The sequence below is a fragment of the Zasmidium cellare genome, assembly GCF_010093935.1.
Source record: "Zasmidium cellare ATCC 36951 unplaced genomic scaffold M409scaffold_2, whole genome shotgun sequence".
NCBI classification, from domain to species: domain Eukaryota; kingdom Fungi; phylum Ascomycota; class Dothideomycetes; order Mycosphaerellales; family Mycosphaerellaceae; genus Zasmidium; species Zasmidium cellare.
In genome coordinates this window covers 1,795,509-1,818,192 of record NW_022986946.1, presented here as the reverse complement: position 1 = coordinate 1,818,192, position 22,684 = coordinate 1,795,509, and the positions used below count along the sequence as shown (strand labels likewise).

General features: G+C 53.4%; 12 protein-coding genes across 12 annotated transcripts; 6 read left to right on the top strand and 6 right to left on the bottom strand.

Annotated features, from left to right (window-relative positions):
• Positions 1-24: 24 nt before the first annotated feature.
• On the bottom strand, positions 25-1,626 carry M409DRAFT_17281 (uncharacterized protein; the record flags this gene model as incomplete). The annotated part of the gene is made up of 1 exon (XM_033803991.1): positions 25-1,626. One exon carries the CDS (start codon positions 1,624-1,626, stop codon positions 25-27), a length of 1,602 nt encoding a protein of 533 aa, XP_033674230.1.
• Positions 1,627-2,458: 832 nt separating this feature from the next.
• On the top strand, positions 2,459-4,081 carry M409DRAFT_49798 (uncharacterized protein; the record flags this gene model as incomplete). The annotated part of the gene is made up of 1 exon (XM_033811352.1): positions 2,459-4,081. The coding sequence occupies one exon, from the start codon at positions 2,459-2,461 to the stop codon at positions 4,079-4,081; it is 1,623 nt and encodes a 540-aa protein (XP_033674229.1).
• Positions 4,082-4,457: 376 nt separating this feature from the next.
• On the top strand, positions 4,458-5,018 carry M409DRAFT_17279 (uncharacterized protein; the record flags this gene model as incomplete). Its single annotated transcript, XM_033803990.1, has 1 exon — positions 4,458-5,018. One exon carries the CDS (start codon positions 4,458-4,460, stop codon positions 5,016-5,018), a length of 561 nt encoding a protein of 186 aa, XP_033674228.1.
• Positions 5,019-5,412: 394 nt separating this feature from the next.
• Positions 5,413-8,737, top strand: M409DRAFT_17278 (uncharacterized protein; the record flags this gene model as incomplete). Its single annotated transcript, XM_033803989.1, has 2 exons — positions 5,413-6,115; positions 6,168-8,737. 2 exons carry the CDS (start codon positions 5,413-5,415, stop codon positions 8,735-8,737), a joined length of 3,273 nt encoding a protein of 1,090 aa, XP_033674227.1.
• Positions 8,738-8,887: 150 nt separating this feature from the next.
• M409DRAFT_17277 (uncharacterized protein) lies at positions 8,888-9,742 on the bottom strand (the record flags this gene model as incomplete). Its single annotated transcript, XM_033803988.1, has 2 exons — positions 8,888-9,435; positions 9,490-9,742. The coding sequence occupies 2 exons, from the start codon at positions 9,740-9,742 to the stop codon at positions 8,888-8,890; spliced, it is 801 nt and encodes a 266-aa protein (XP_033674226.1).
• A 296-nt stretch (positions 9,743-10,038) lies between these two features.
• Positions 10,039-12,994, top strand: M409DRAFT_17276 (uncharacterized protein; the record flags this gene model as incomplete). Its single annotated transcript, XM_033803987.1, has 2 exons — positions 10,039-11,272; positions 11,325-12,994. The coding sequence occupies 2 exons, from the start codon at positions 10,039-10,041 to the stop codon at positions 12,992-12,994; spliced, it is 2,904 nt and encodes a 967-aa protein (XP_033674225.1).
• A 371-nt stretch (positions 12,995-13,365) lies between these two features.
• On the top strand, positions 13,366-13,815 carry M409DRAFT_17275 (uncharacterized protein; the record flags this gene model as incomplete). Its single annotated transcript, XM_033803986.1, has 3 exons — positions 13,366-13,377; positions 13,441-13,521; positions 13,606-13,815. 3 exons carry the CDS (start codon positions 13,366-13,368, stop codon positions 13,813-13,815), a joined length of 303 nt encoding a protein of 100 aa, XP_033674224.1.
• Positions 13,816-14,178: 363 nt separating this feature from the next.
• On the bottom strand, positions 14,179-16,516 carry M409DRAFT_17274 (uncharacterized protein; the record flags this gene model as incomplete). The annotated part of the gene is made up of 2 exons (XM_033803985.1): positions 14,179-15,305; positions 15,355-16,516. 2 exons carry the CDS (start codon positions 16,514-16,516, stop codon positions 14,179-14,181), a joined length of 2,289 nt encoding a protein of 762 aa, XP_033674223.1.
• A 712-nt stretch (positions 16,517-17,228) lies between these two features.
• M409DRAFT_17273 (uncharacterized protein) lies at positions 17,229-18,045 on the bottom strand (the record flags this gene model as incomplete). Its single annotated transcript, XM_033803984.1, has 2 exons — positions 17,229-17,731; positions 17,793-18,045. The coding sequence occupies 2 exons, from the start codon at positions 18,043-18,045 to the stop codon at positions 17,229-17,231; spliced, it is 756 nt and encodes a 251-aa protein (XP_033674222.1).
• A 295-nt stretch (positions 18,046-18,340) lies between these two features.
• On the bottom strand, positions 18,341-19,027 carry M409DRAFT_62864 (uncharacterized protein; the record flags this gene model as incomplete). The annotated part of the gene is made up of 1 exon (XM_033815339.1): positions 18,341-19,027. The coding sequence occupies one exon, from the start codon at positions 19,025-19,027 to the stop codon at positions 18,341-18,343; it is 687 nt and encodes a 228-aa protein (XP_033674221.1).
• A 307-nt stretch (positions 19,028-19,334) lies between these two features.
• M409DRAFT_62863 (uncharacterized protein) lies at positions 19,335-20,085 on the bottom strand (the record flags this gene model as incomplete). The annotated part of the gene is made up of 3 exons (XM_033815338.1): positions 19,335-19,574; positions 19,626-19,989; positions 20,039-20,085. The coding sequence occupies 3 exons, from the start codon at positions 20,083-20,085 to the stop codon at positions 19,335-19,337; spliced, it is 651 nt and encodes a 216-aa protein (XP_033674220.1).
• Positions 20,086-20,502: 417 nt separating this feature from the next.
• Positions 20,503-22,638, top strand: M409DRAFT_49790 (uncharacterized protein; the record flags this gene model as incomplete). Its single annotated transcript, XM_033811351.1, has 1 exon — positions 20,503-22,638. One exon carries the CDS (start codon positions 20,503-20,505, stop codon positions 22,636-22,638), a length of 2,136 nt encoding a protein of 711 aa, XP_033674219.1.
• Positions 22,639-22,684: the final 46 nt, after the last annotated feature.

Sequence of the window (22,684 nt, the reverse complement as noted above, 5' to 3'; positions counted from 1 at the left end):
TCACGAACGTCAAGACACGTCATCTCATGAAACGCTTGTCCATGCCGGTACCCAATTCTCCTTCTCTGCGTCTTGACCCGTTGACATCAACGCGTTGATCTGCTCGTCAATCCGAGCTTTGCCTCGCTGCAGCACTTCCTTCTGCAGCTTCGTCATTACCTCCAATGACTTCAGCATGTCATCGACCAGCGACGAGCAATTGTCCATGATGATCTCTAAACTCGATTGGACGTCCGAAGATGATGGTGGCGGCACAGGAGGTAGTGTGTCCAGGTCTCGTTGGATCGAGCGGAGCTTGAGCGCCAAAGATGTATGAGCTGCTCGCCAGGATTCTGGGAGAGCCTCGATGAAGCTTGCTGCTTGCGTGTCGTCGAAGAGAGTTGCTTCTGCTTTTGTGGCCCAGGAGTCGAAGGTGTCGGATAGCTCGGAGTAGCGACTTCCTGGCTCGGTGTGCATGCGGAGTGCTGTGACCACGCGATTGAGCGTTTGAAGGTGTTCAGCGAGGAGCGCGTGGTCGGGACACCAGGTCTCGATGGCGGACAGGTTCGTGAGTCTGCGTTGCTCCAGCTCGTGACCGCGAATCGACTCGTACTCCTTTCGCAGTCTGGCGTGTTGTTTGGCCAACTTCTGTCTGGCGCTGGCTTCGTACTCGGCCAGCACTTGCTCTGATGATCGATGCAAAAGCGATAGCTGAAGCAGGTCGATTTGCTCCAAAGCAACTTCTGCAGTTATGGGCACCTCTCCCTCTCTGCCACTAGCAGTAGGTGGTCTGGCGACTGCTGCTGGCTTGCCGCTGGGTATTCCTGGTTTCGGTAACGCTGACTTAGCAGGGCTATAATGCTGCTGGTAAGTCGAGAACGAGGGCTTCGAGGTGGGCGCTGCTGCATTGCTGCGTGTGCTAGGACGCGATGTTGTAGACCGGGCAGGCGATGGGGGAGCCCCTTTTGGTATCGATTGCACGTCGCCGGAAGTGGGCTCGAGGGTTGGCGGTTTGGATACAATCACTGAGGAACGTTTCTGAGCTGTGGTTGAGGTGGTCGCCCTGGCACTACTACCGCGCGTTGGTATGGCTTGTTGCGTAGAATTTGATGCAGGCGCTGCCAGTTTCGACCCCTGAGGAAGTTTTGTAGAGCCACTTCGTTTGATGCCTTGATCCGGCTTTTGTGTAATGGCCGTTCCGCCTGTTGCCTTCGACATCCCATTGGTGTCTTTGGACGATGTCTTTGCGTGTAGGCTTGTTGTTCTTGCAGGAGCCACGGCGCCTGGCGGCTTCATGGAGGTCGGCCGACTAGGCTTCGGGGGAGGCGGCATTGATTTTGTATCATCTCTTGTTCCTGGCCTCACTGAAACGTCACTATCCGATGTATCCTCCCTGATCGTGGCTACGGTCTCTCTTTCGTCCTCGACTGGAGTCCTCCGCGAAAATGTTGGTAGCAGACTCCGTCTCTTCGACTGCTTGGATGTCGCACCCCCTTCCGACTTTTCTGAACCTGATCCACTGCCATCCCCGATCTGTTGTAACCTCCTCAAGTGCTCAGTGGGAACGTCAAACATGGACATCGGGCGGGCCTTTGCGCTGGAGGCTGCTGGGCGACGTGCCGCTGGCAATCGACTGGGAGACGCCATTGTTGCTGAGGTCAGGCGAGTATTCACGCGACTTCCGCAACAGCAAACACAAAACTTCTCGTTGGCGCCAGCGCCCGGGGGTCACGAAAATAAAAGGTGATGGTGGTGATGTTGACAATCGATTGCCGAACCTGGAATGCGGTTCTGAGGCGTGACACGGGCCAAATGGTGACTTTGCGCCAACGGCCGAGCACCACATCCACCACGTCTTCTCCCCTCTCTCCTGCGCTTCTGCCTCCCTACTACATGCACCTCGTGCGCTGGTCTACGCCTCCGCGCCGAGTTTGTATACACCACGCACACTCTCACGCTGCCTCGATGATGAGGTCGCGTGGAATCGCAAACATCCAAGGTGAGCCGCAGCTAACCTTCTTCCCATGCCCATGGCGGATCGAACATCAGCCATATCTACGCGTGGAACCGCATCACCCGACATGCAGAACGTGAATACATATATGCAGGACCTTGGCTTTCACCGCTCCCTCCTCCTCACCCATAGCTCCAGTCGTTCCCAAGGCAAGCATTCTCAAGACGTCAGCGGTGCAACGTCAGCAGAACTCGTTTCACGTCGATAGCAGCAGCTGCGGTCTTCGCGATCGTATTTTGAGCTCATTGACATCTTCAACAGATTTTTGAGTAGCACTGAAACTACGCGTACAAGACCGGGTCGGTTTTCTCGAAGGAGAAATTGCAAAAACAGCTTCTTGCAGTCGCGTGTCGATCGACGGCGCGACTACTGTGATAAGCTCTTCATCCAACATCCAGAGCTGACACACCTTACGCTCCTTCTACACATACGACCAGTTTCTCTGATCCTACGTTTCTGGAGAAGATGTCGTCGGTCCGACAAGATCTCGCGGTTGAGAATATACCAACGACCAATACAACACTTCCCACCACTAACGACTTGCCGGACTCGAGGCAAACCCGGAAAGACATTCAGGTCCAGCTTCAATACCTCAAGGATGACCCTATATACCGCGAGCAAAAGCCATTACAGATTACGCCCAACTTCTTGGACAAGGAGAACAAGACAAACGTCAAGCTTTCCCCTGGTCATCCAGAGACGATCCAGGACGTCCGAGGTCAAGAGCGCGACTTCACACTCGATCGCAACGGATTCAAATATGTCCACGCACCTACGAAATTCAAGGACTGGTCTTCACAGCCAAAGATTGCCGAAGAGTACTTGCCGCAGTTAGAGACATTGCTGCGAAAAGAAGTAGATGGATGTGACGAGATTATTTTCTACGATGCCCGTATCCGTCACGCCGATGATGCCGGACTGCGAGTTGAAGGCCTCAGTTACAATCCTTTCGCCAAGCAGGTTCATACAGACAACACCGAGAAGAGTGTCCTGATGAAGATTCGCAACCTCACAGAAATGAAGGCAGACTACCTCCTCTCCGGACGAGCACGCATTATCAACATTTGGCGTCCCATCAAGCATCCTGTCTATGACTGTGGATTGGCTATCGCTGATGGTGGCAAGTTGAAGACCGACGATGTTATCGAATGCGACCGCCACCGACAGGACACTGGCGAGTTTTGGGATACGATGGGTGTGATCAAGTATCGACCGGGTTTTGAGTGGTACTACATGTCTTACCAAGACGAGCCAGATGTCCTCCTTTTCAAGAATCATGACACCGCGACGGATGTCGACGCCCGAACGTGTCTTCACACTGCTTTCGATCTACCACCAGACACAGTTCCTGCTGGATCGCCCACCCGAGAGAGTATCGAAGTTCGTGCGCTCATCTTCACGTACCCGATGAACAGCAGTCGACCATCAGGAAGCTGGTCAATGCCTCATCCACTGGCAGAGAGCTTGAAGCAGAGCCACCTCAAGTCGGTAGACGTCGAGCACAGCATAACCGATCGCTTGCGCACGGATATTGACGAAAGCCATGAGATCAAAGATGCCGTACTTCTTCTCAGGAGGCAAGAGATAAAGAGGCTCGAAGCAATCGAACAAGCTCTCGTCGTCGAGAAGGATATTCTTGCGAATGAGCTGGACACGGCTAAGAAGCAAGTCGAGATTCAGACAGGACACTCCGAAGCACTACAACTCCAGGTGCAGGAATTGACGCAACAACTCAAGCAGCATCAGCCCGAGTTGAGAAACCAGGTACAGAGCCTTTCCGCTGAGCTGGTGGACGCACGTCTACAGTTGGAGCATTTGCAAAAATCTGCCGCCAGTCAGAGCTCCCTTGGCATCGAGCCTGACGAGCGAACGATCTTACTGCAGCAACTTGAGCGAGCAAACATGGAAGTAGAGAGATGGAAGGCAGAAGCTATGGGGATTGGAAGCGAAGCTGTCTCGAGGGCGTGGCAAGGGAGCGTCGATGAGGCTATTCGACGTGAGAGGGAGAAGGATGCCTTTGTTATTGACAGTCTCCGAGCTGAGATTGATAATTTGAAGGCGGATCGTAATACTTCTAGTGAACAGTGAATGATGGGTTATGCTCAGGAGAACCGGTGCCGGCCAAGTCAAGGCGGGAAAAGCAGTGAGTCAACACTCAGTGCAATGACACTACGTTTGAGTTGATTAAATGCAGAACTAAATTGTTCCACTCTGCTATTCTTGTGTAGCTTCCAAGACGTGGGCGGAGTATTTCGTGTACCAATCGTTTGCACAGCTTCATGCGCCTCAGCCGCGGCTAGACCTGTAGCATGGTACCTTGCATGGAGGACAGGCGGCCACTCCGATGGTATCGGTCCACCGGTATTGTTTCAGGCCAGTCATTTCGTATATGACAAGAACAATGGAGCTCCTCATGGATTTGTGCGGTTCCTAAGGCCCTTTCCAACAACCTCCTATCATCACCATGGCCACCATCCCTTACGTAGCCTCATTCCAGCAGTCGTCGTGGGAATCCACGCTCAGATTGAGACACCTCACCTGCAAAATATCAATGGCAGACCAAGTCATCAAGAAAGAATCATCAGAACCATCGCCCCAACAACAGACCGCAAGACATCTCGAAGACATCGCCTCCAGCTTCATCGAAGCCATCAACTCCCGCAACTTCGACCCAAACACCAAACCCTGGAACCAAATCGCCGCTCACTTCACCGTCGGCTCGGGGACCGGCGCACGACCTAACGCAACCAACAAACTCGATATGCTCGAAGGCCACCGTAAACTCGCAGAAGCGAACCCGATGTTCAAGATCCGCATCACGAGCTTCTCGACGACCGTCCATGAGAATATCGGGACGGCGCAAGTTGTGATGAATGCGGGCAGCACAGGAGTTCCTGGAGTACCGGTGGGGATGTGGAGGAACGCCGTTACGATTCTTGACTTTCGGTTGTTGGACGGGAGATGGCTTGGGGTGAGGGAGTGTACGATGTCTGGATTGGGGCGGATGGATGAGGAGTGGTTTTGAGGTTGAACTCTGCGTTTGTTTGTGGATTGGGTGGGAGGCGTCTTTTGAGTCTTGATACATGGCTGGAGTCACGGAGAAATGACTGTACGATAATGACTGATGACTTGGAGAGGAAGGGGGTGTTGACCAAAGGCGGATGGTCATTCTCGCTTCTGCTTCTACGAACACTGAAGCCTCGAGATTCGAGATTCGAATAAAGAATTACGTGCATGCTGCTCAGAAGTGCTCAATCAGTGCTGCATATTCCGGTAGGATGTCGTCGCCGACGAGAGGAAAAGGAGTGCCTCAAACATGTGAAGACCACGCCAAAGAGATCGGCGCCTCGATCGAGCAAGTCAAGCCGAGCCATCGCAGAACTTCACGCGTCCAACAACGCGACCATGAAGGCTCGAGCATGCCCGCCATTTCCCCAACTCGCATTCTGAAGGCGTCGACGAATCCAGGTAATAACTTAATCGATAAAATCCGAAGCATTGCACAGGAAAAGACGAATTGGGGTGATACGCTCGCACTTCCCAAATCTCAATTCCCTGCTCGGCCTGGGCCTGAGCAGATTGAGAAATATCGCCAACGATGCGCCGATGACCTGTACCGATGGCAGCGTGCCAGTCGACCGAGAACTGTAAACAGCGAAGATGGGACAGAGAAGAGCAATGAATTTGTGCTGCATGATGGACCGCCATACGCCAATGGTGCAGTCCATGTGGGACACGCATTGAACAAAGTCTTGAAGGACCTCATGCTACGCACGGAGCTGGCGAGAGGGAAGAGAGTACACTACCGCCCAGGCTGGGATTGCCATGGACTGCCCATCGAGCTCAAGGCGCTTCAGCAGCCGAAAGCTCCCTCGAAAGAGTCGAAGTCGTTGAAGGACAAGCCTGGGCAAGAAGCAAAAGCTGCGGCATTGGCATCGAGCCAGATGACTGCATCGGAGATCCGGGCAGTGGCTAGGAAGCTGGCGAGCGAGACTGTCGAGACGCAGAAGAAGAGCTTTAGGGAATGGGCTGTGATGGGGGAGTGGGATGCGCCGTACAGGACAATGGATAAGGAGTTCGAGATGCGGCAGCTTGGTGTTTTCAGGGAGATGGTTCGAAAAGGTGAGCATGATTGTAGGTCGTTGTGTTTACTTTATCTAATATAAGTATGCAGGGCTTATATCAAGACACCATCGACCCGTGCACTGGTCTCCTTCTTCGCGAACAGCTCTGGCCGAGGCGGAGCTCGAGTACGACGATAACCACAAGTGCACGGCTGCTTTTGTGAAGATGCCATTTGTGCGCCTCCCAGAGGCGCTAAAGTCGAATGCATCCGTTGATCCAAAGCATATCAGTGCGTTGATCTGGACCACGACGCCATGGACATTGCCCGCAAACAAGGCCATCGCCGTCAAAAACGACATCGACTATGCGGTCGTAGAAGTCAACGACACGACTGCTAGTACTTCGCCGGAGCAAATGCTCGTGGCCAAAGATCGCGTTGAGCACGTTCAAACATACCTACCAGAAGGATCGACATGCCAGATTGTAGTGGATACAGTGTCTGGATCTCAACTGGCTGACGGTCATGCGGCTTGCTACAGCCTCTTCACGGCTTCGGAGTCTCCCATCCTACAAGCAGACTTCGTCACAGCTACATCAGGAACTGGGCTAGTTCACATGGCTCCCGGCCATGGAATGGAAGACTACCAAGTCTGCCAACAGAACGGCGTTGGCCCAGCATTCGCTCCTCTTGACGATGAGGGCAGGTACACGAGCGATGCATTTCCAGCTGCAAATGGAGCAATCCAATTCCAAGGCCTGGATGCACAGACACAGGGTGTCAAAGCCGTGCTTGACGTCTTACATGAACCTCACAAGTTCTTGCCTGAGGATATGCAGTCACACAAGGATCTCCTCTTCGCCGCGCATAAGTTTGTGCACAAGAATCCAATCGACTGGCGGACGAAGCAGCCCGTCATCACACGTGCGACAGCTCAATGGTTCGCCGACGTCTCTGCGATCAAAGAAAGAGCGTTAGAGGCACTCGACAATGTCAGTTTCATCCCCGAATCTGGCAAAGCGAGGCTGAGAAGCTTCGTGGCGGGAAGAAGCCAGTGGTGCATCTCTCGACAGCGTGCCTGGGGTGTTCCAATTCCAGCACTCTACCACATTGAGACTGGCGAGGCTTGCATTACGGACGAAAGCATCGACCACATCATCTCTACCATCGAGGTGAGAGGTATTGATGCATGGTTCTCAGACCCGATCGACGATTCGCGTTGGTTACACCCGTCTCTCGAGCCTGGAGAGTGGATCAGGGGCAAAGACACTATGGACGTATGGTTCGACTCTGGCACCTCATGGACTTCGCTTGACAAGAGGGATGCCGATACTGAGTTGGGCGACGTTTATGTTGAAGGTACCGATCAGCATCGAGGTTGGTTTCAAAGCAGTCTTCTCACGGCAGTTGCCACTCAAGATATTGCAAGCAAACCGCTTGCGCCTTTCCGAGTGTTGGCCACACATGGCTTCACACTTGACGGCGATGGCAAGAAGATGAGCAAAAGCCTTGGTAATGTCGTCTCTCCTGAAGACATTATATCAGGTGCTATGCTCCAGGCAGGACGGGGCAAGTCCCACGGCAAAGGGCAACAAAAGCCTACCCCGAGTAAGAAGCAGCAGGGCTCCATGGGTCCAGACATTCTCCGGTTATGGGTCGCCTCATCAGACTATACGAGAGACGTTTCGATATCTCAGCCAGTGCTGCAAAGCGTGCAACAAGCATTGCAGAAGTACCGGGTGACTTTCAAATTCCTGCTCGGAGTACTCCACGACTACCCAACAGCTTCACCCCAGACAGAGCTGATCCAGAGACAGGACTTCGCTGATGAAGTTGTCTTGCAGCGATTGGCACAATGTAGCCGGACAGTCTTCGAAGCCTACCGCGACTACAGATTCTACGCTGGCATCAACGAGATCAACAAGTTCATCAACAATGACCTCAGCGCGTTCTACTTCGAGATCATCAAAGACAGACTCTACGCTGGTTCTTTGGCAGAACGGAGACACACGCAGACGATCCTGGTGTACATTCTGCAGGAGCTCACGAACATGCTCGGCGTACCGACACCTTACCTAGTGGAAGAAGTCTGGGAATGGATGCCGCTGCAGATGAAGCAGACAACTTCGTCCAGCGGAGAAGTCGACTTGAGCCACCATCCCTTACGCCAAGTGTGGAAAGCGCCTTTTGATGAATATACAGTACGTGAGAGCGAGCGCAGATACAAAGATGATAACGACGCCGAACTCGAAATGGGCCTCGACGTATTCAATCCTCTGAACGCCGCCGTGAAGAGCGCGCAGGAGGAAGCCCGAGCAGCCAGACAACTAGGAAGCGGCCTTGCCTGCAAGATCGAGATATACCTCCCCCAGCATGCGCAAGTGATTCTGAGCCCCTGTCACTGGCTTGACGATGGACAATTGCCGGGACTGTTGGTCGTCAGTCAGGCGGAGCTGAAGTTGGTGGAGGATATCGAGGAGGACGTTCTTCCCAAGTCGACCGAGTGGCGGTATGAGCAGAGCTTCGAGTATGATTGGGGCGGGGAGGTTGTCACGGGGAAGGTGTTTGTGCTGCCGCCGGAGGGGGAGAAGTGTGTCAGGTGCTGGAAGTTTACGGCTGAGGAAGAGGGCTTGCCTTGTGGGCAGTGTCGGGAGGTTCTGGCTGAGACGATGGCGTTGTAAAGGGTGCTTTGCAGGCTGATACCCATCGCAAGTCTCCTCTCTGTAGTAATGATATAGATTCACCGAAAAGCGCATCGAACGTTACATGTTTTCAATGTACGATGTTGGGATATCATCGTGAACTGCTGCTTCTTTTCAAAGCCACTCGTCCTACGCCGTGACCGCCTCCGCAAACAAGCTCCTCATACTCTTCAAAAAGACACCCAGCTCCTGCGTCTCATTCAATCTCTCCTGCGCCGACTCCACATCATCTTTATCCAACCGCGGCTTCGTGCTGACAACCGTGTAGTCTTTGCTTCCAATATGAAAATCGAACCAGCACTCCCTCTCCGCATCGCGCTCGTCAATGCTAAGAAAGACAAATCTCAGCCGATCATCCACCCCCGTCGCTTCTATCCGCATGGCCAAGCAATTCTCCCAAACCCGCAGCTCCGGCACGTTGTGTCGTGCTTGTTCGTCCAGTGCTCGTTGGTGGGCGGATTGAGCTTCTCTTTTCTGCCGGATGTTCGCCTGCACCGATGCGATTTCCGTCTTGATCTGGTCTCGGCGTGATACGTGCTCCTCCTTTTGTGCTGTGAGAGAGCGAATCGCCTCGTGCATTTCCTCCGTCTCCTGTGTTTCGCGGGCGACGATGTGGGCATGGTTCGAGGACTTCGATTCTAGTTCTGCGATGCTGTGTTTTCGCTGTCGCTGTTGATCTGCGGTGCTCGTGTTAGTTTTGCGACTCGAGAGAGTTGGAAATGCCGACGAACCTCCCAGGTCTGCCACGTTCATGCGGAAAGCATTTCGTTCCTCTAATACTCGTTTCCTCCCGCGCTCGATGAATTCGTCGAATCGTACTGTGAACTGGGCCATGCGCTCGCGTAGATCGTTGAAGTTGAAGTCGATCGTGGGAAGCGTGTCTGCCATTGACGGACCGACGGCGGCGTACGGAGCTTGACCGCCAGAAAGCGAGTTGCCGAAACGACTTGGGGTCATCATTGAAGCTGCCATTGAAGCTGCCATTGTTGTAGTATGTTGCGAATAGTTGCGATAGACGAGTCTTGAATGATCGCAACGAGACGCGCGAAGTCGGGCAAAACAAATCGTTGCCCCGCTCAACCGGCACGTGCCGCAAATTAGCGTGTGAACTTTCTTCAACTCAACTTCACCCGTCGATCCGGTTTCGAAGAATATCTTTCCAGCATTCAAAGAGGACCTTGTTTCAGGAGCGCATCAGCTTGCCCGCCCGATCGAAAGCGAAATTACTATGTCTGGGCCTGTGCTGGCGCTGCGAAACCGATTACCACGCGCCAAGCCGAATGGCTGAACGGTCAAAATGCGACCTTCCATATGGGCATTATGGTCGAGTCCAGATCAGTCTGGATGACAACAACCTTCAGTTCGGGCGCACCTTGACGGCACCTCTTTATATCAAGGCTTTAGACAGTCCACATATCTTGCGCCAGGCGTCCGACACTCTTGTTCCTCAAGATGCAACCACCAACCCGAAGAATTCAACTGTCGGATTAGCGAAGCAGGCTCAGGCCCTGGTGGAGCACTATCCTGAATTTCAACCCGCCTTGGATCACCTTCCCCCTCTGTTGAAGACTTCAGAGGCAGTTCAGAAAGCCGCAGGACGATATGAACCCACGAAAGGGAGGCTGATAGCATTTACCAAGGTCTGGTCGGATATTCGGCATCGCACTTTCTCAGTCGCTGTCATAGCTGCCGGTCAGACTGGATCCGAGCTTCGACTCGTACAAGTGCAGAGACAGCGGCGCGGTTGGACCGCAGACCGAGCGTCGTGGATCGAAGTACCAACCCTGCATGGCGAAGAGGCTAGGTGGTCCAGCAACGATGGCCCAATTTTGCAAGTTTACTCAATGCCGAATGCGAGTAGTCGAGATGCCTTGATCGCTATCCGAACTCAGTCTAAAACGCATATCTTTCGTCCATCGCACAGCAAGTCGAGCCAGGAGAGTGCTCTATCAAATTTGACTCTGAGCCTCTTACATACTGTGGGCATCGATCAGACGGGTGGTAAAATGCACGCAGATGTTGCTTTCAACCCTGACTTTGGCCAACAGCTTGCAATGGTTGAAGACGCCGGGGCATGGTCGATTCTGGAGTTTTCTTCGCGGAGAATGGACCGTGTATCGCGATCCTGGCATGGCCTCGTACAGTCAAAGCATTCTACGAGGACTTTTACGCTTAGGGATGGCTGGGCACGCATTGCTTGGATCCTCAACCTCTCCACTTTGGTAACGTGCACCCGACAAAGCCTACGCCTGGTCAGTCTGAAAGCAGATGGGGGAGCAATGTCCAGAGAGATCGATCCCGACCTCTTCGATACTCAAGTGCCCATACTTGACCTCATAGTTATGCCAGGGGTGAAAGACTCGTTTGCTGTTCTCACAAGAACTCACATCGTACTCTACCAGGTGACCGTCAAGAGCCCTGATGAAGTCGTTGCGACTTGCTACGCGAAGATTCGGCATTTCAAATCTTCTGAAGACCTCAGTCTACGGCTTTCATCATGGGTTGATCAGGATGGTATGCTTCATCGAACGTGGCTTTGTCAAGTCCTATGCTGATACCTTTCCAGACGTGTTTCTAGCGCTTCTGTCCAGTCTGCCCAGCCCGATGTGTGTCTTTTGGCTGCGTCTGGATGGAAAAGATGTCGCAATACATGATGGGCCCTTCGAGCTCGTCCTTTCCGGCGCGCATTCCCTGAGAGACTTGCATGTGCAGCCTCTCGAGATGGTCAGCAAGCCAATATCATCTGCGGATCCGCACAGACACGCAGACCATGTACGCCACTACTCATTCATAGCTCTGCGAGCCGACTACTCGATCTTCGAAGGGATTTGTTATGGTCTTCCTACTCAGCGTTCACCGAACTATCAGCTACCTACAGCACCACTATGGGAACAGAAATTTGGTCCGGCCACGCAGTCGAGATTATGGAGGGAACGCTTCGTCGTAGAGGACAGCGACTCCTTGTTGGAGCCAGACCAGCAACGTCCAGAGCCGGTGTCTCGACGAGCGAGGAAACCAAAGGCTCTCCTTTCAGCGAAAGAAAAGCCAACAAGCTTTGAACTTGTTGCGGGTGTTCTGTCCCAGCCGCTTGGCCCAGACAAGTCGATAGAGGACCTTGCATCTGAAGTATCTGCTGCCCTGCGCAACAAGAACATCGAAAATGCCGGACCCATGCGCACTTTGCATAGCTTTGCGAAGGCCGAGATCGCCACTAACGATGTGGGAGAAGCGTCTGCACTCCTGCAAAACACATTCAAGACAGCGGATCACGGCGCAGAGATTGATGATGAGCCTGGAGATCGCGATCATGGGCGCGATCTGCGCTTGAAGGTCGAAAGTGGCCAGTCGTTTGGATTTTTCTTGCCTGAAGATCAAGTGACTGATTCGAAGGCAACTCTAGCATCTGTCCATGATCATTTCATCTCGAACTGGGTAACCCCTCTTTCGTCAAACGTTCCTGGATGGGTACGATTGGCGAAGGCAAATCTCGCTCAGCGCATGGCAGCCGAAGTCTTCCTGGCCACTCAAAGACTACGCCTTCAGGAAATCAAAGCACCTGTGTCCCAGGAAATTCAAGAAGAGAGCCAGGCGCAGGAGCAGACATGGGACCTTCCCTTAAGGGCTTCGGGGCCAATCGCGCAGACATTGCCTACGAGCTCTCGCACAGCAAGATACCTCTCGCAGAATTCGGCACTGCCTACGCCTTCTCCTACAGCAACTCCTTCCGTCATTACAGCATCCAGTGGCTCGTCCTTGACGGCTGCTCCGGAACTGCATCGTCTGAGCAAGTACACTGTCTTTGCGAAGCCGGCGCCTATGGTTCTTCCAAGACCTCTGGTCAAAGTCTTATCACACTGGGATGTTGGAAAAGATCCAGACGATTACGACTGGCTCTCACCGTCACGCCATCTTACCCAGCAAGAAGACAACGACGCAGAGAACGATCTGACGGAAAGAGAACGGAAGCGGCTACAACGACGAGCTGAGCGGCACATTCTGCGCCAACGTAAAGAAGCCGCTGCAAGCCAGGCATCTCAAATGACGAGCAGTCAAGCGACGGAAATTATGAGTGCCAGTCAGCCTGCCGTGCTGAAGGTAGAAAGCCAGCCTTCAGGGATACCCGCGAGCAGCCAAAGCCAGGGGCCAAGCATAGGTCCAGCCGCAGCGAGTCAAGTTGTGCCTGGCCGCTTTGGTGGCAGGCCACCGCCAAAGAAGAGACGAAAACAAGGCTTCTGATACAACAGCATTGATGATTTTCGAAGAATCTGCGATGTTGCTACCCACACAGCAAGGAGACGGGCCGGCCGAGGTGCCGAGGCAAGTGCACGCGTTGTGATCTAGCGTCACATGTCAGATCTGAGATCGAAAGCCAATCTGGCCAAGAAACCCCAGAAAGACGATGATGCTTGCTTGCTTTGAATCCTTGCCCTTGATCGTTGACGACATTGTGACCAGGATGTGGAGTCTGTTCAGAAAGCGGGCATTGCGAGATGGAAGGTGTTCGATCAATTGGACTGCAGCTTTATGTAGTTCGAACATTTGAGCAATTGAATTGATCCAGACTTTCGATACCATCTCTTACCTGACTCTTCTTTCACAACCCAACCATGGCTCCCTCCGTATGTCTCGCGCTTCCTTATCAATTGACTAGGCACAGAAAACTAACCAACACCCCACGACAGAACCCCAAACCGCTCAAAGACCTCGCCAACCCAACCCTACTAGGCGACCCCGTCAGTCTCCGCGCCGAGACCTCCAACACCGTAACCCTCCCTCTCTTCCATCCATCCCCGCCAAAATAATCCCATCCCCTTCCACCTCATCACTGACCACGCATGATCTGAAAGGAACCCACCGAACACGACCGCGGCGCCAAAGGATCCGACGGCAAGAAGTCTCTGAAGCAGATCGCAGAGCAGAAGATGAAGACGAATCCTTCACAATTGGGGGATCCTGTCTCGTTGAAGGCGGAGACGTCGGATACGGAGCCGACGGAGGAGGATCGGGGGGCTTTGGGGACGAGTGGGAAGAGGGGGAGTGGGAGGTCGAAGATTTAGATAGATGAATGAGAGTGTTATGAGTTGAAGAAAGACCGATGTTGAAGTGGTACGAACTGCTTCTCTATGTATACAGCAAGCATCGTGTAAGTGTAAGCTGTACTGTTGGCAAGGCCATCATCAAAGCAAGAAAGCAAGTTGTGATTCCTCTTTTTCAATCGCTACAACAACGCAGAACGCAAAAGCTTCAGAACTAGAACTATACAGGGTATATTATTCACGCAACACTCTCATTTCTCCCTTCATCCCCTTTAACCTCCCTCACATCAGATAACAGCTTCTACTCTGCCTCTCCCTCTCCCTCAGCATTCGCCTCCTCTGCACATCATCCCTCTCCAAATGCAGGCTCCAGAGCTCGTGAATCTACCACTTCTGCCCCTGGTCCTTGTACGCGCCCGACTCCAAAGCGGGAATACTGATTCCATAGCCCGTCGTCTTGCCTTCCTTGCCGCCAGACTCGATTTCCACGCGGATGGATACGTCGAGGCCGTTGATTCCTGCAAGACCGGTCTTCTTGATGCCGCCTGCGGCTGGGTGTTTCGTGCCGGCGTCCGTCTCGCCTTTGTGGAGGGGTTCGCGGGGGTTCTTGGGCAGGACGAAGTCGGTGTTGTCGGCGGTGTTGGTTGCGGCGGCTTCGACGTTCAGGGCTCCTCCGTTGGTGGCACCGTTAGCAGCGCCGTTGGCTGCCGCAGCACCGTTGGTTTGTACACCCGTGTGCGAATGTGACTCGGTGATGATGGCGTAGTTTCGGCTGGGCATCGTTGCGTGGTTGTTGTTGGCGCTCTTGGGCTTGATGCCTTCGAGGCCGTCTGCTGGGTCTTTGTCGAACATCTCAAGCAGCGTCTCGTCCGTCTCGTGGTCAAGGTGATGGATCTTGTTTCTTCTCGCTAGCAGGTTCGCAACGGCCTGCGGAGGTGGCTTGTTGGTGATGGCTGAGCTGACGATGTTTGGCATGTATCGCCAGTCTTTCTCCGCAGGGATTTTGAGCTCTGGCTTGCTGTAGAAGCGTCCTAGGGCTGCGAGATGAACATCACCGCCCAGGATCGTGACGCGAACGCTGTGCTTCTTCGAAAGCTCTTGCAATCGAAGCATGAGCATCTTGCGTTCCTTCTTGTGCTGATGAGCCGTGTAATGGTCGTCAAGATCGTCCAGAAGATCGACACCTCCATCAAACTGGTTGAATACGCCGCCGGCAATGCCGAATCGTTTGTTCAAGAACTTGATGGGTCCCACAATGGGTGATTGAAGGATGTTCTCGAGCCACTGCAGTCTTGGATATGCGATTGGCACACCAAGCAACAGTACCAAGTGCTTGATCGCGCCATTCGACTGCGCCAGCTCATCATGCGCACGCCGGAATATCAGATCGTAGGTCTCTGGGTAGTTGATCTGATGGCGAGTTCGTTCCGTACGTGCATCAATACCAAGGAAGGCAATACGCTTGCCAAGTTGGCAGTAGATGCTACGGCTTCGTTCTTCGACGTATGGCCCTGTAAGATGTTAGCCCACTTTCCTGGCATAGCTGCTTCTAATACAAACCAGGCTTGGTGCCAATGATCCAACTAGGATCCTCACGCTTCGGCAGCATAACAAACGTGTCCTTCAGCTGGACAGAATCCGCCGCGGTAGTCTTTCCAGTCGTGCGAGTCGTCTGGGGCGCATCGGTCGTGTATGTCGAAGGAGGTGGAGGAATGTGGTGCTGGAAGAGGAGATAGTACTTGTGCGCAACACCGCCAATGCCACGGAACACAGAGCACTTCATGAAATGATCGGTGTACGAGCCAAACCCATCAATGATGTCGTGGTCGTCCCAGATGTTCAGTTGAGGGATCTGAGCATTTGCAGTTGCGAATGGCTCGGTCGAGTACCACTTGGCATAGTTGTTGAAGTAGTAATCGTCGCACTTGGATCGCATCTCTTCATTAAAGGGGAAGTCGCGGCGCTTTTTGGGGTTGCCAATGTCGGTCCACGGTCGAAGTGGACCGTCCACTCGTACACTGTCGTTGTAGATCTGGTCGCCACCTCCAAGCATGACATGGAAAGGCTGCTCTTGGTGTACGCGAAGAACATCGTCCCACAGCACTGGTCCAGTCCACACATTCATGTCCGTTCCCACACTGAAGCCATTGCACGAATGGAACATGATGCGCATGCTCTCGTGCTTCGAAGGTACCACAAACCGCTTTGGCCTGTTCAATGGCTGAAGACCGTCTGCAGTCACCAGGTTTGGTATCGAATACTCCCAAACCGTCTCTTGCTCTTCGAATGGCACATCGACCTCGAATCTCCAGAATCCCTTCTTAGGATCCTCAAACAACCTCTCTCCGTTGAAAGCCCGTTCGCCTGACGCACCCGCTCCCGAGACAGAGCGCACCGTCAACTGCCCTGGCTTGTTACCGGGCTTCGTGACGATCAGGATGCTGCCGTGCCATTGTGGACGATCCGTGCCGGCATTGCTCATTCGCTTGTAGTTGATCAAAGGCCCGCAGAGCACCTCGATTTTATCCGACGTGCTCACGACCTGTGGTCCCGCGCCAATGCCATCTGCCGTATCAGAGACCGGTTGCCGCGTTTGTTGTGGATCGACAGCTCGGTCTTGGGCGTATGCGGCATCGTGGTTGAGGCCGGTCTTGTGCTTCAGCGCCTCGACAGCGGCGTGAGCTCTGCCGTGGTGTGTCCCATCCTGCACTGCTGCCGACATGTTTCAATGCTCGCTGCGGTGATCGTGAAGCTTGCCAAGGCGGCGGGCTGTTGACACGTGAAGGTCGAACGTGGCGTGGCTGCCGTGGTTAAAGAGAGGGAGGTGGAGGTAGAAGGAGCGACTGGGTGGTGAGATGTGAGCAGTGAGGCTGTGGAAGGCGCGGAAAGGATGGTGATGTGAGATGTGCAGAGAGCAGACAGCTGAGCGCTGCGTAATCGAAGTCGACAACCACAGGCGCTGCCTCTCGACGACATCACGAAACAGGATCTCTCCAGTTGCTCCCGGCTTGGCTGGTCACCAGCATGCTTGGCAAGATTAACTTCGTACAGCAAGCGAAACACGTTCCTCCGCGCGACAGGGAGGTTGGTCCAACCTTGCACAGGTCATTGGGAACCATGGACCAGCTTTTACAGAAGTTCACACAATACAATTCTATATCTAGTTGTTAGAGACTTGATATTGTGGTATTGACTGCAGCTCCTTCTGATCTGACGTCTTGCCGCGAAATAAGCATGCGGCCCGATGCTGCGAATCAGAGCGCGGCCGATGTCATCGACAGGCTCTAAAATAACATCCCTGTCGGGTGTTTTATGACTTTGTCTCCGTCGTTCGAATGGCCGACAACAAGCCGACCTCGCCATGCCATCGATAATTTCGACCTGCTGTATAACTCGACCTGCTGGTATAACTCAACGCTACGATGAATCCTCGTTCAATCGTCGAAACGCTCATACTCCTCGCGATCGATGTCGTCGTTGTCAATGTAGACTAAGAGCGACTTGGACATGCCGCCGGCTTGCTTCAGTCTTGAGCCGCCTTTCACACGCATCTTCTTCACCTTCACAGCTCCTTTACTCGCTTTCGCAGCCTTTTGCCGAGCTCTCTCAGTACGACGGGCTTCCTTCTTGGATTTGTCGAGGTCCGCAAGCTGCTGCTTCAGCAACTGTCGCGATGCTGAACGCTTGATACGACCTGTACGCTCGCGGGTGTTGGCCTTCTTCGGTGACGGCTCTTCTGGCTGAGCCTTCTCGTTGTCTGGCAAAGTTGCCTTCTGTGCTTTCTTGGTGTGATCCTTGCTACCAAACATGCCGAACTTCTTTGGCGTCATTGGAGGAACAGGAATTGATCGCTTTGAGTTGAGTTTTGGAGCGATCTTGTACTGTGTACCGTTATCCTCGTCCTCCGAGACGAGCAAGCCGTCGTTGGAGTCTTGACCTAGTTGCTGTTAGTCGTTCTGTTCAAGACAACGAAGTCCATGAAATGATCTGACCCTCACCGGTGTCTTGCTCGCCACGCTTCCGCTTGAGGCTCCTAGACGGACGCTGGGATGACTTCCGCTGCAGAGGACTCTCATCGGTCTCAAAGTCACGCTCACTCTCACTCTCCGTCTCACACTTGTCCGGATAGCGGTCGAACTCCTCGTCTTTGTTCATCTCGCCATAGAGGTCTTCATAGTAGATTGGCTGTCTGTGCTTGTTGAAGACGCTTCGATTCTTCCGCTTGCTGGATGGCGGAGTCAGGTATGCCATGTCGGTTAGAAGCTCGAGGTAAAAGAGGGTTTGTGCTTGTCGAAGATGAAGGAATTTGTTGTAGGAACGTGCTTGTACGAATGAATAAGAGGAATAGAAAGCCAGAGAGTTTTGAAGAATCCGCTTTACTTCACTTCACTCGAGCGTGCCATGTGTTGCTCGTGTAATTTCATGTGTCGCATGGCTTCGCTTCACTCACTGCAAGGAACTTCAGCTGCAGGTGGTATTCTTGCGAGCCGGCCGACCGTAACTGTTCGCATTGACCAGGGCGTATGTGCATTGGAGTCGACAGTTCTCACATGCCGTGCCTGCCACCCCCAGCTCCACCAACATCGCTACCCAATCTTTCTCCAACACCAGAAGCAAGCTTATGGTCTCCTGGATTCGCCGCCGCCTCGTACAAGAAGTTCACCGGCTCTCTGCTCAGCTTCATCCACTCGCCCTTGAACCCGATGTAGCTTATCCTCGTCTCGTCCTCTTCGCCTTGACTCCAGTTGTCCTCGAAGAACAGATCCAAACTCCGGACCGTGTTGAACAATGCTCTTTTGATTCCGATCTCTTGAATCTCGTTAGACTGAGGAAGCTCCAGCGTCTGCGTTGGCTGCAGGTCCGATGCAGTCGCGAAATCGAGTCCCTCGCGGTTCACGTAGAGCTTCAGTGTCATCGGAGCGGCGTCGGTAGCAGAAGTCCTCAGCAGGATGCTGTGCAGACGGATCTGAGCCGTAAAGGGAATGTGCATCAGGAGCTGCTCGTCTGCATCACTTTTGAGCTCGGGCTCAGGTTCGAGGCGTTCCATCCATGTCTTTTGAACGATCCTGGAACCAGATCTTGACTCAGACTCGTTCAGAGTATTGATGGCGCTGAAGTCGATCTGCTCGTAGATGTGGTTTTGGAGCGCCGGGGTGAGGTCGTCGGTGTGGTCGTGGGCTCCTTCTGAGTGATCATGGCCGTGGTGATCGTGTTCGTCGTGGCAGTGCGACATTCTGAAAGTAGTCTTGGATCAAGCCTGACCTGATCGTGGGAGCATGTGGTCTACATGTTTGTGGTGTGGAAGTTGGAAGGCAAACAAGACTTTGAACTTTGGTGGGCGGATGTGGGGCACGAGGGGAGGGCTCATCACGCGTTCGATGAGGCCAATGTCACCAGTACTACGGTGAAAGGACGTTTACTAGAATACCCAAATGATCTTACAGACATGCAAATTCATATCATGGCTATGCTGGGTATCATGAAGCTATGCTTAAAAGATTGCTGCCTCCACTGTTCTTCCTCTGTCGCTGAGAATCGTCTCACGCAGCTATTGGTTCTGAACGATCTCGAGCTGCCCTCTCCCTTCCCTTCCTCTTTATCTGTTCTTCCGGTGTCTCACCAGGTGCGTCAGGTAGTTCACCTGCTGTCACTGACGGGGCGTTGGGCATGGTCGTGATGCCCTGTGCTCGCTGCGCTTCTCGTTCCATTGCTCCCAGTTCTCGGTCCACTTCGTCTTCATCGTCATTCGACATCTTACCGCTTAGCATCTCGTTTATTTCCTGTGTCCGAGTTAGCATGCAGGCTCGCGCTCCACTTACGATCTTGCTGACCTTTTGATAGGCCTGAGCCTCCTCGCTCTCACTCAATATCATCTCAACCTTGTCCAACCCCCCCATCTCTTTGTGTATCTCTTTCAATACTGCAGTACCCTGTTGGAGCCCAAACATGACATCTTTCTGTACCAAAGCAAACTCCACATCACTGGTCAGGGCCTGCAGTTGCGCCAACTGTTGATCCGTTTTGGCCAGTAGTGATTCTTGATACTTCTTCCTGCGCAAAGCTAACAGTGCCTTGTCCTTGCTTCCATTGCGTAAGCACTCTCTTGCTATCTCCGTCTCGCGGCTCGTGATTGTCGTTATTCGTTTCTGATACTGCTGAAGCTTATCGCGTTGGATCTTGAGGTCCAGAATCGCTCTGTTCAAAGTCATTAGCAACGCCAAAGATCCGCCTGAACTAATCCAACCTGTCTTGTGCGGAAATCTTCTTGCCGGAGCTGTTCGAGTTGCCCATCGCGACTGTTGACTGAAGGCCACGAAGGCCTTATAACACAAGTGAGAGCAGAGTCGGCTCTCCTGATCTCGGTCGGCACATGCACGTCATGCGGGATGCGATCAGCGGCCCGAAGTCCGCTGCCACGTGCGGGCGGTCAAATGCCGGCTAATCATGTTTCGATGTACGTCGCACCGTACATACAAAGTCCCCGCAATAAGCAGGCAAGCAAAGTTCCGATCTGCTGTCCTGACGTATGGTCTTGGGGACATTCGCGGGGATACTGCAACAAAAGCTGACTTCACCTCGAAGAAAGGGCGCTGTGTCCGTGCGCGTTCTGATCCCTGCAAACCAAAATTTTAGCGCCTCCCGCTTTGAATTTCTGGAGACCGCATCTGCTGCGAGACCCAACTTAACATCAATACAGCCAGCGCAGCGATGCGGCTCCAGGGCGCTTTCGACAACGAAGTTCACGTTGCTGTGCAGAAATTCCTCAGCAACGGCGTTCCTGCGGAAGTGAACGACCTTTACACAGCGCTACAGCGCTCGAATTCGTCCCTCAAGCGCAAGCAAAAGAAAGTAATAATAGCCAGCATCGAGCGCGTGCTCGACTTTATTGGAGTGGAAAACTCTCTCCCTGCCGATGATCCCGAAGCCTCTCTCGAGGCAAACATCCCAGAAGACGACTCGGTGGCACAGCTCATGAACAAGTCACTGAGATCGAACTTGGCTCCCCCGCCAACACCCACCATGAACGGCGACGACGCCGGGCTTAAGAAACGCAAGGCCAACGGAGAGTCGCTACCGAAGCGACAGAAGCGAGAAAATGAAAGGCCATCTACCGCGCCCCCAACAGGCCTTGGACTAGCTGATGTCGCGGGACTCGACAATGCTGTGCGACAATTCAAGAAACTTTTGGTCGCTCCCATGACGCTATCCCACCGATACAGAGACCTGTCTGCGCCGTTGACCAAGGGCATCCTCCTTCAAGGCCCGCCTGGCTGTGGAAAAACTATGTTGACTCGAGCATACGCTGCGGAAGGAGGCTGGCCGTTCATTGAGATCTTGGGACCTTCAATTGTCTCCGGCATGAGTGGAGAATCTGAGAAGGGCATCAGGGAACGATTCGACGAAGCAAAGAAGAATGCGCCTTGCGTCATCTTCATCGACGAAATTGATGCAATCGCGCCCAAGAGAGACTCAAGCCAAAGTCAGATGGAGAAACGAATCGTCGCGCAGCTTCTTGTGAGCATGGATGAACTATCGACAGTAGATGCCCCAATCATCGTCGTCGCGGCGACAAACCGTCCAGACAGTCTCGATCCTGCTTTACGACGAGGAGGACGATTCGGCACTGAGATCAACATCGGCGTACCCAACGAACAAATGCGACAGTCCATACTAGAAGCTCAGACGAGGAAGATGCCTGTCAGTTCAGATGTGGACTTCAAAAAGCTCGCAAAGATGACCGCAGGCTACGTTGGTGCTGACTTGCATGACCTTGTTGGCAAAGCTGTCACTCATCGAATGGACGAATACATCGAAGCTGTGGAGCAACAGGCTGTCGACCTCAATCTGGTGGCCGAGGCACACGAAGGACCACAAGTATCTCCCGCAGTACTAGGTGCACTGAGACTGATCGCTCGCGGTAAAGAGCAGGGCGTGCCCGAACCCGAAGGCTTTGAGGACATGTCTCTTACGATGGACAATTTCCTGGCGGTGCTGCCCGAGATCACGCCGTCGAGCAAACGCGAAGGCTTCACCACGATTCCCGATGTATCGTGGAAAGACATTGGAGCCCTCGAAAATGTACGGGAAGAACTGCAGAATGCAATTGTGGATCCCATTGAGAACCCCGAAGTATATGAGGCACATGGTATTGCAGCTGCATCAGGTGTACTTCTGTGGGGTCCTCCTGGCTGCGGAAAGACACTACTGGCCAAAGCCGTCGCGGCAGAGAGCAAGGCCAACTTCATTTCGGTGAAGGGGCCAGAGCTGCTCAACAAGTACGTCGGCGAATCCGAGGCATCCGTCCGCAAAGTCTTCCAGAGAGCCAGGGCCGGCGCTCCCTGCGTCATCTTCTTCGACGAGTTTGACGCCCTGGTACCAAAGAGAGATGGCACCAGCTCAGAAGCGAGTGCTCGAGTCGTCAACACATTGCTCACCGAACTTGACGGCATGAACGCCAGAGCAGGCATCTACGTAATCGCCGCCACGAACAGGCCCGAGATGATCGACGAGGCCATGCTACGACCAGGACGACTAGGCTTGCCACTCTTTGTCGATCTCCCCGGCGCACCAGAGCGCGTCGACATTATGAGAGCACTGACGAGGACCAAGCGATGGACCTTTACAGACGAGATGGCGACCATCGTGCATAGCAAGGACTGTGAGGGATACAGTGGCGCGGATTTGGGAGAACTGCTCAAGCAAGCGATCATGGCGGCTATCCGTCAAAAGGTTTCTGTTGTCACTGCTGAGCACTTCGCTGCGGCGGTGAAGCGTATTGGCAAAGGGTCGGTGAAGGATATGGCCCAGTATTATGCGCTGAACGAGAGGTTTGGACGGCCGTAAACAATGCTTTTGAGTTGAGGACATTCATGGGAAGATTTGAAATCCT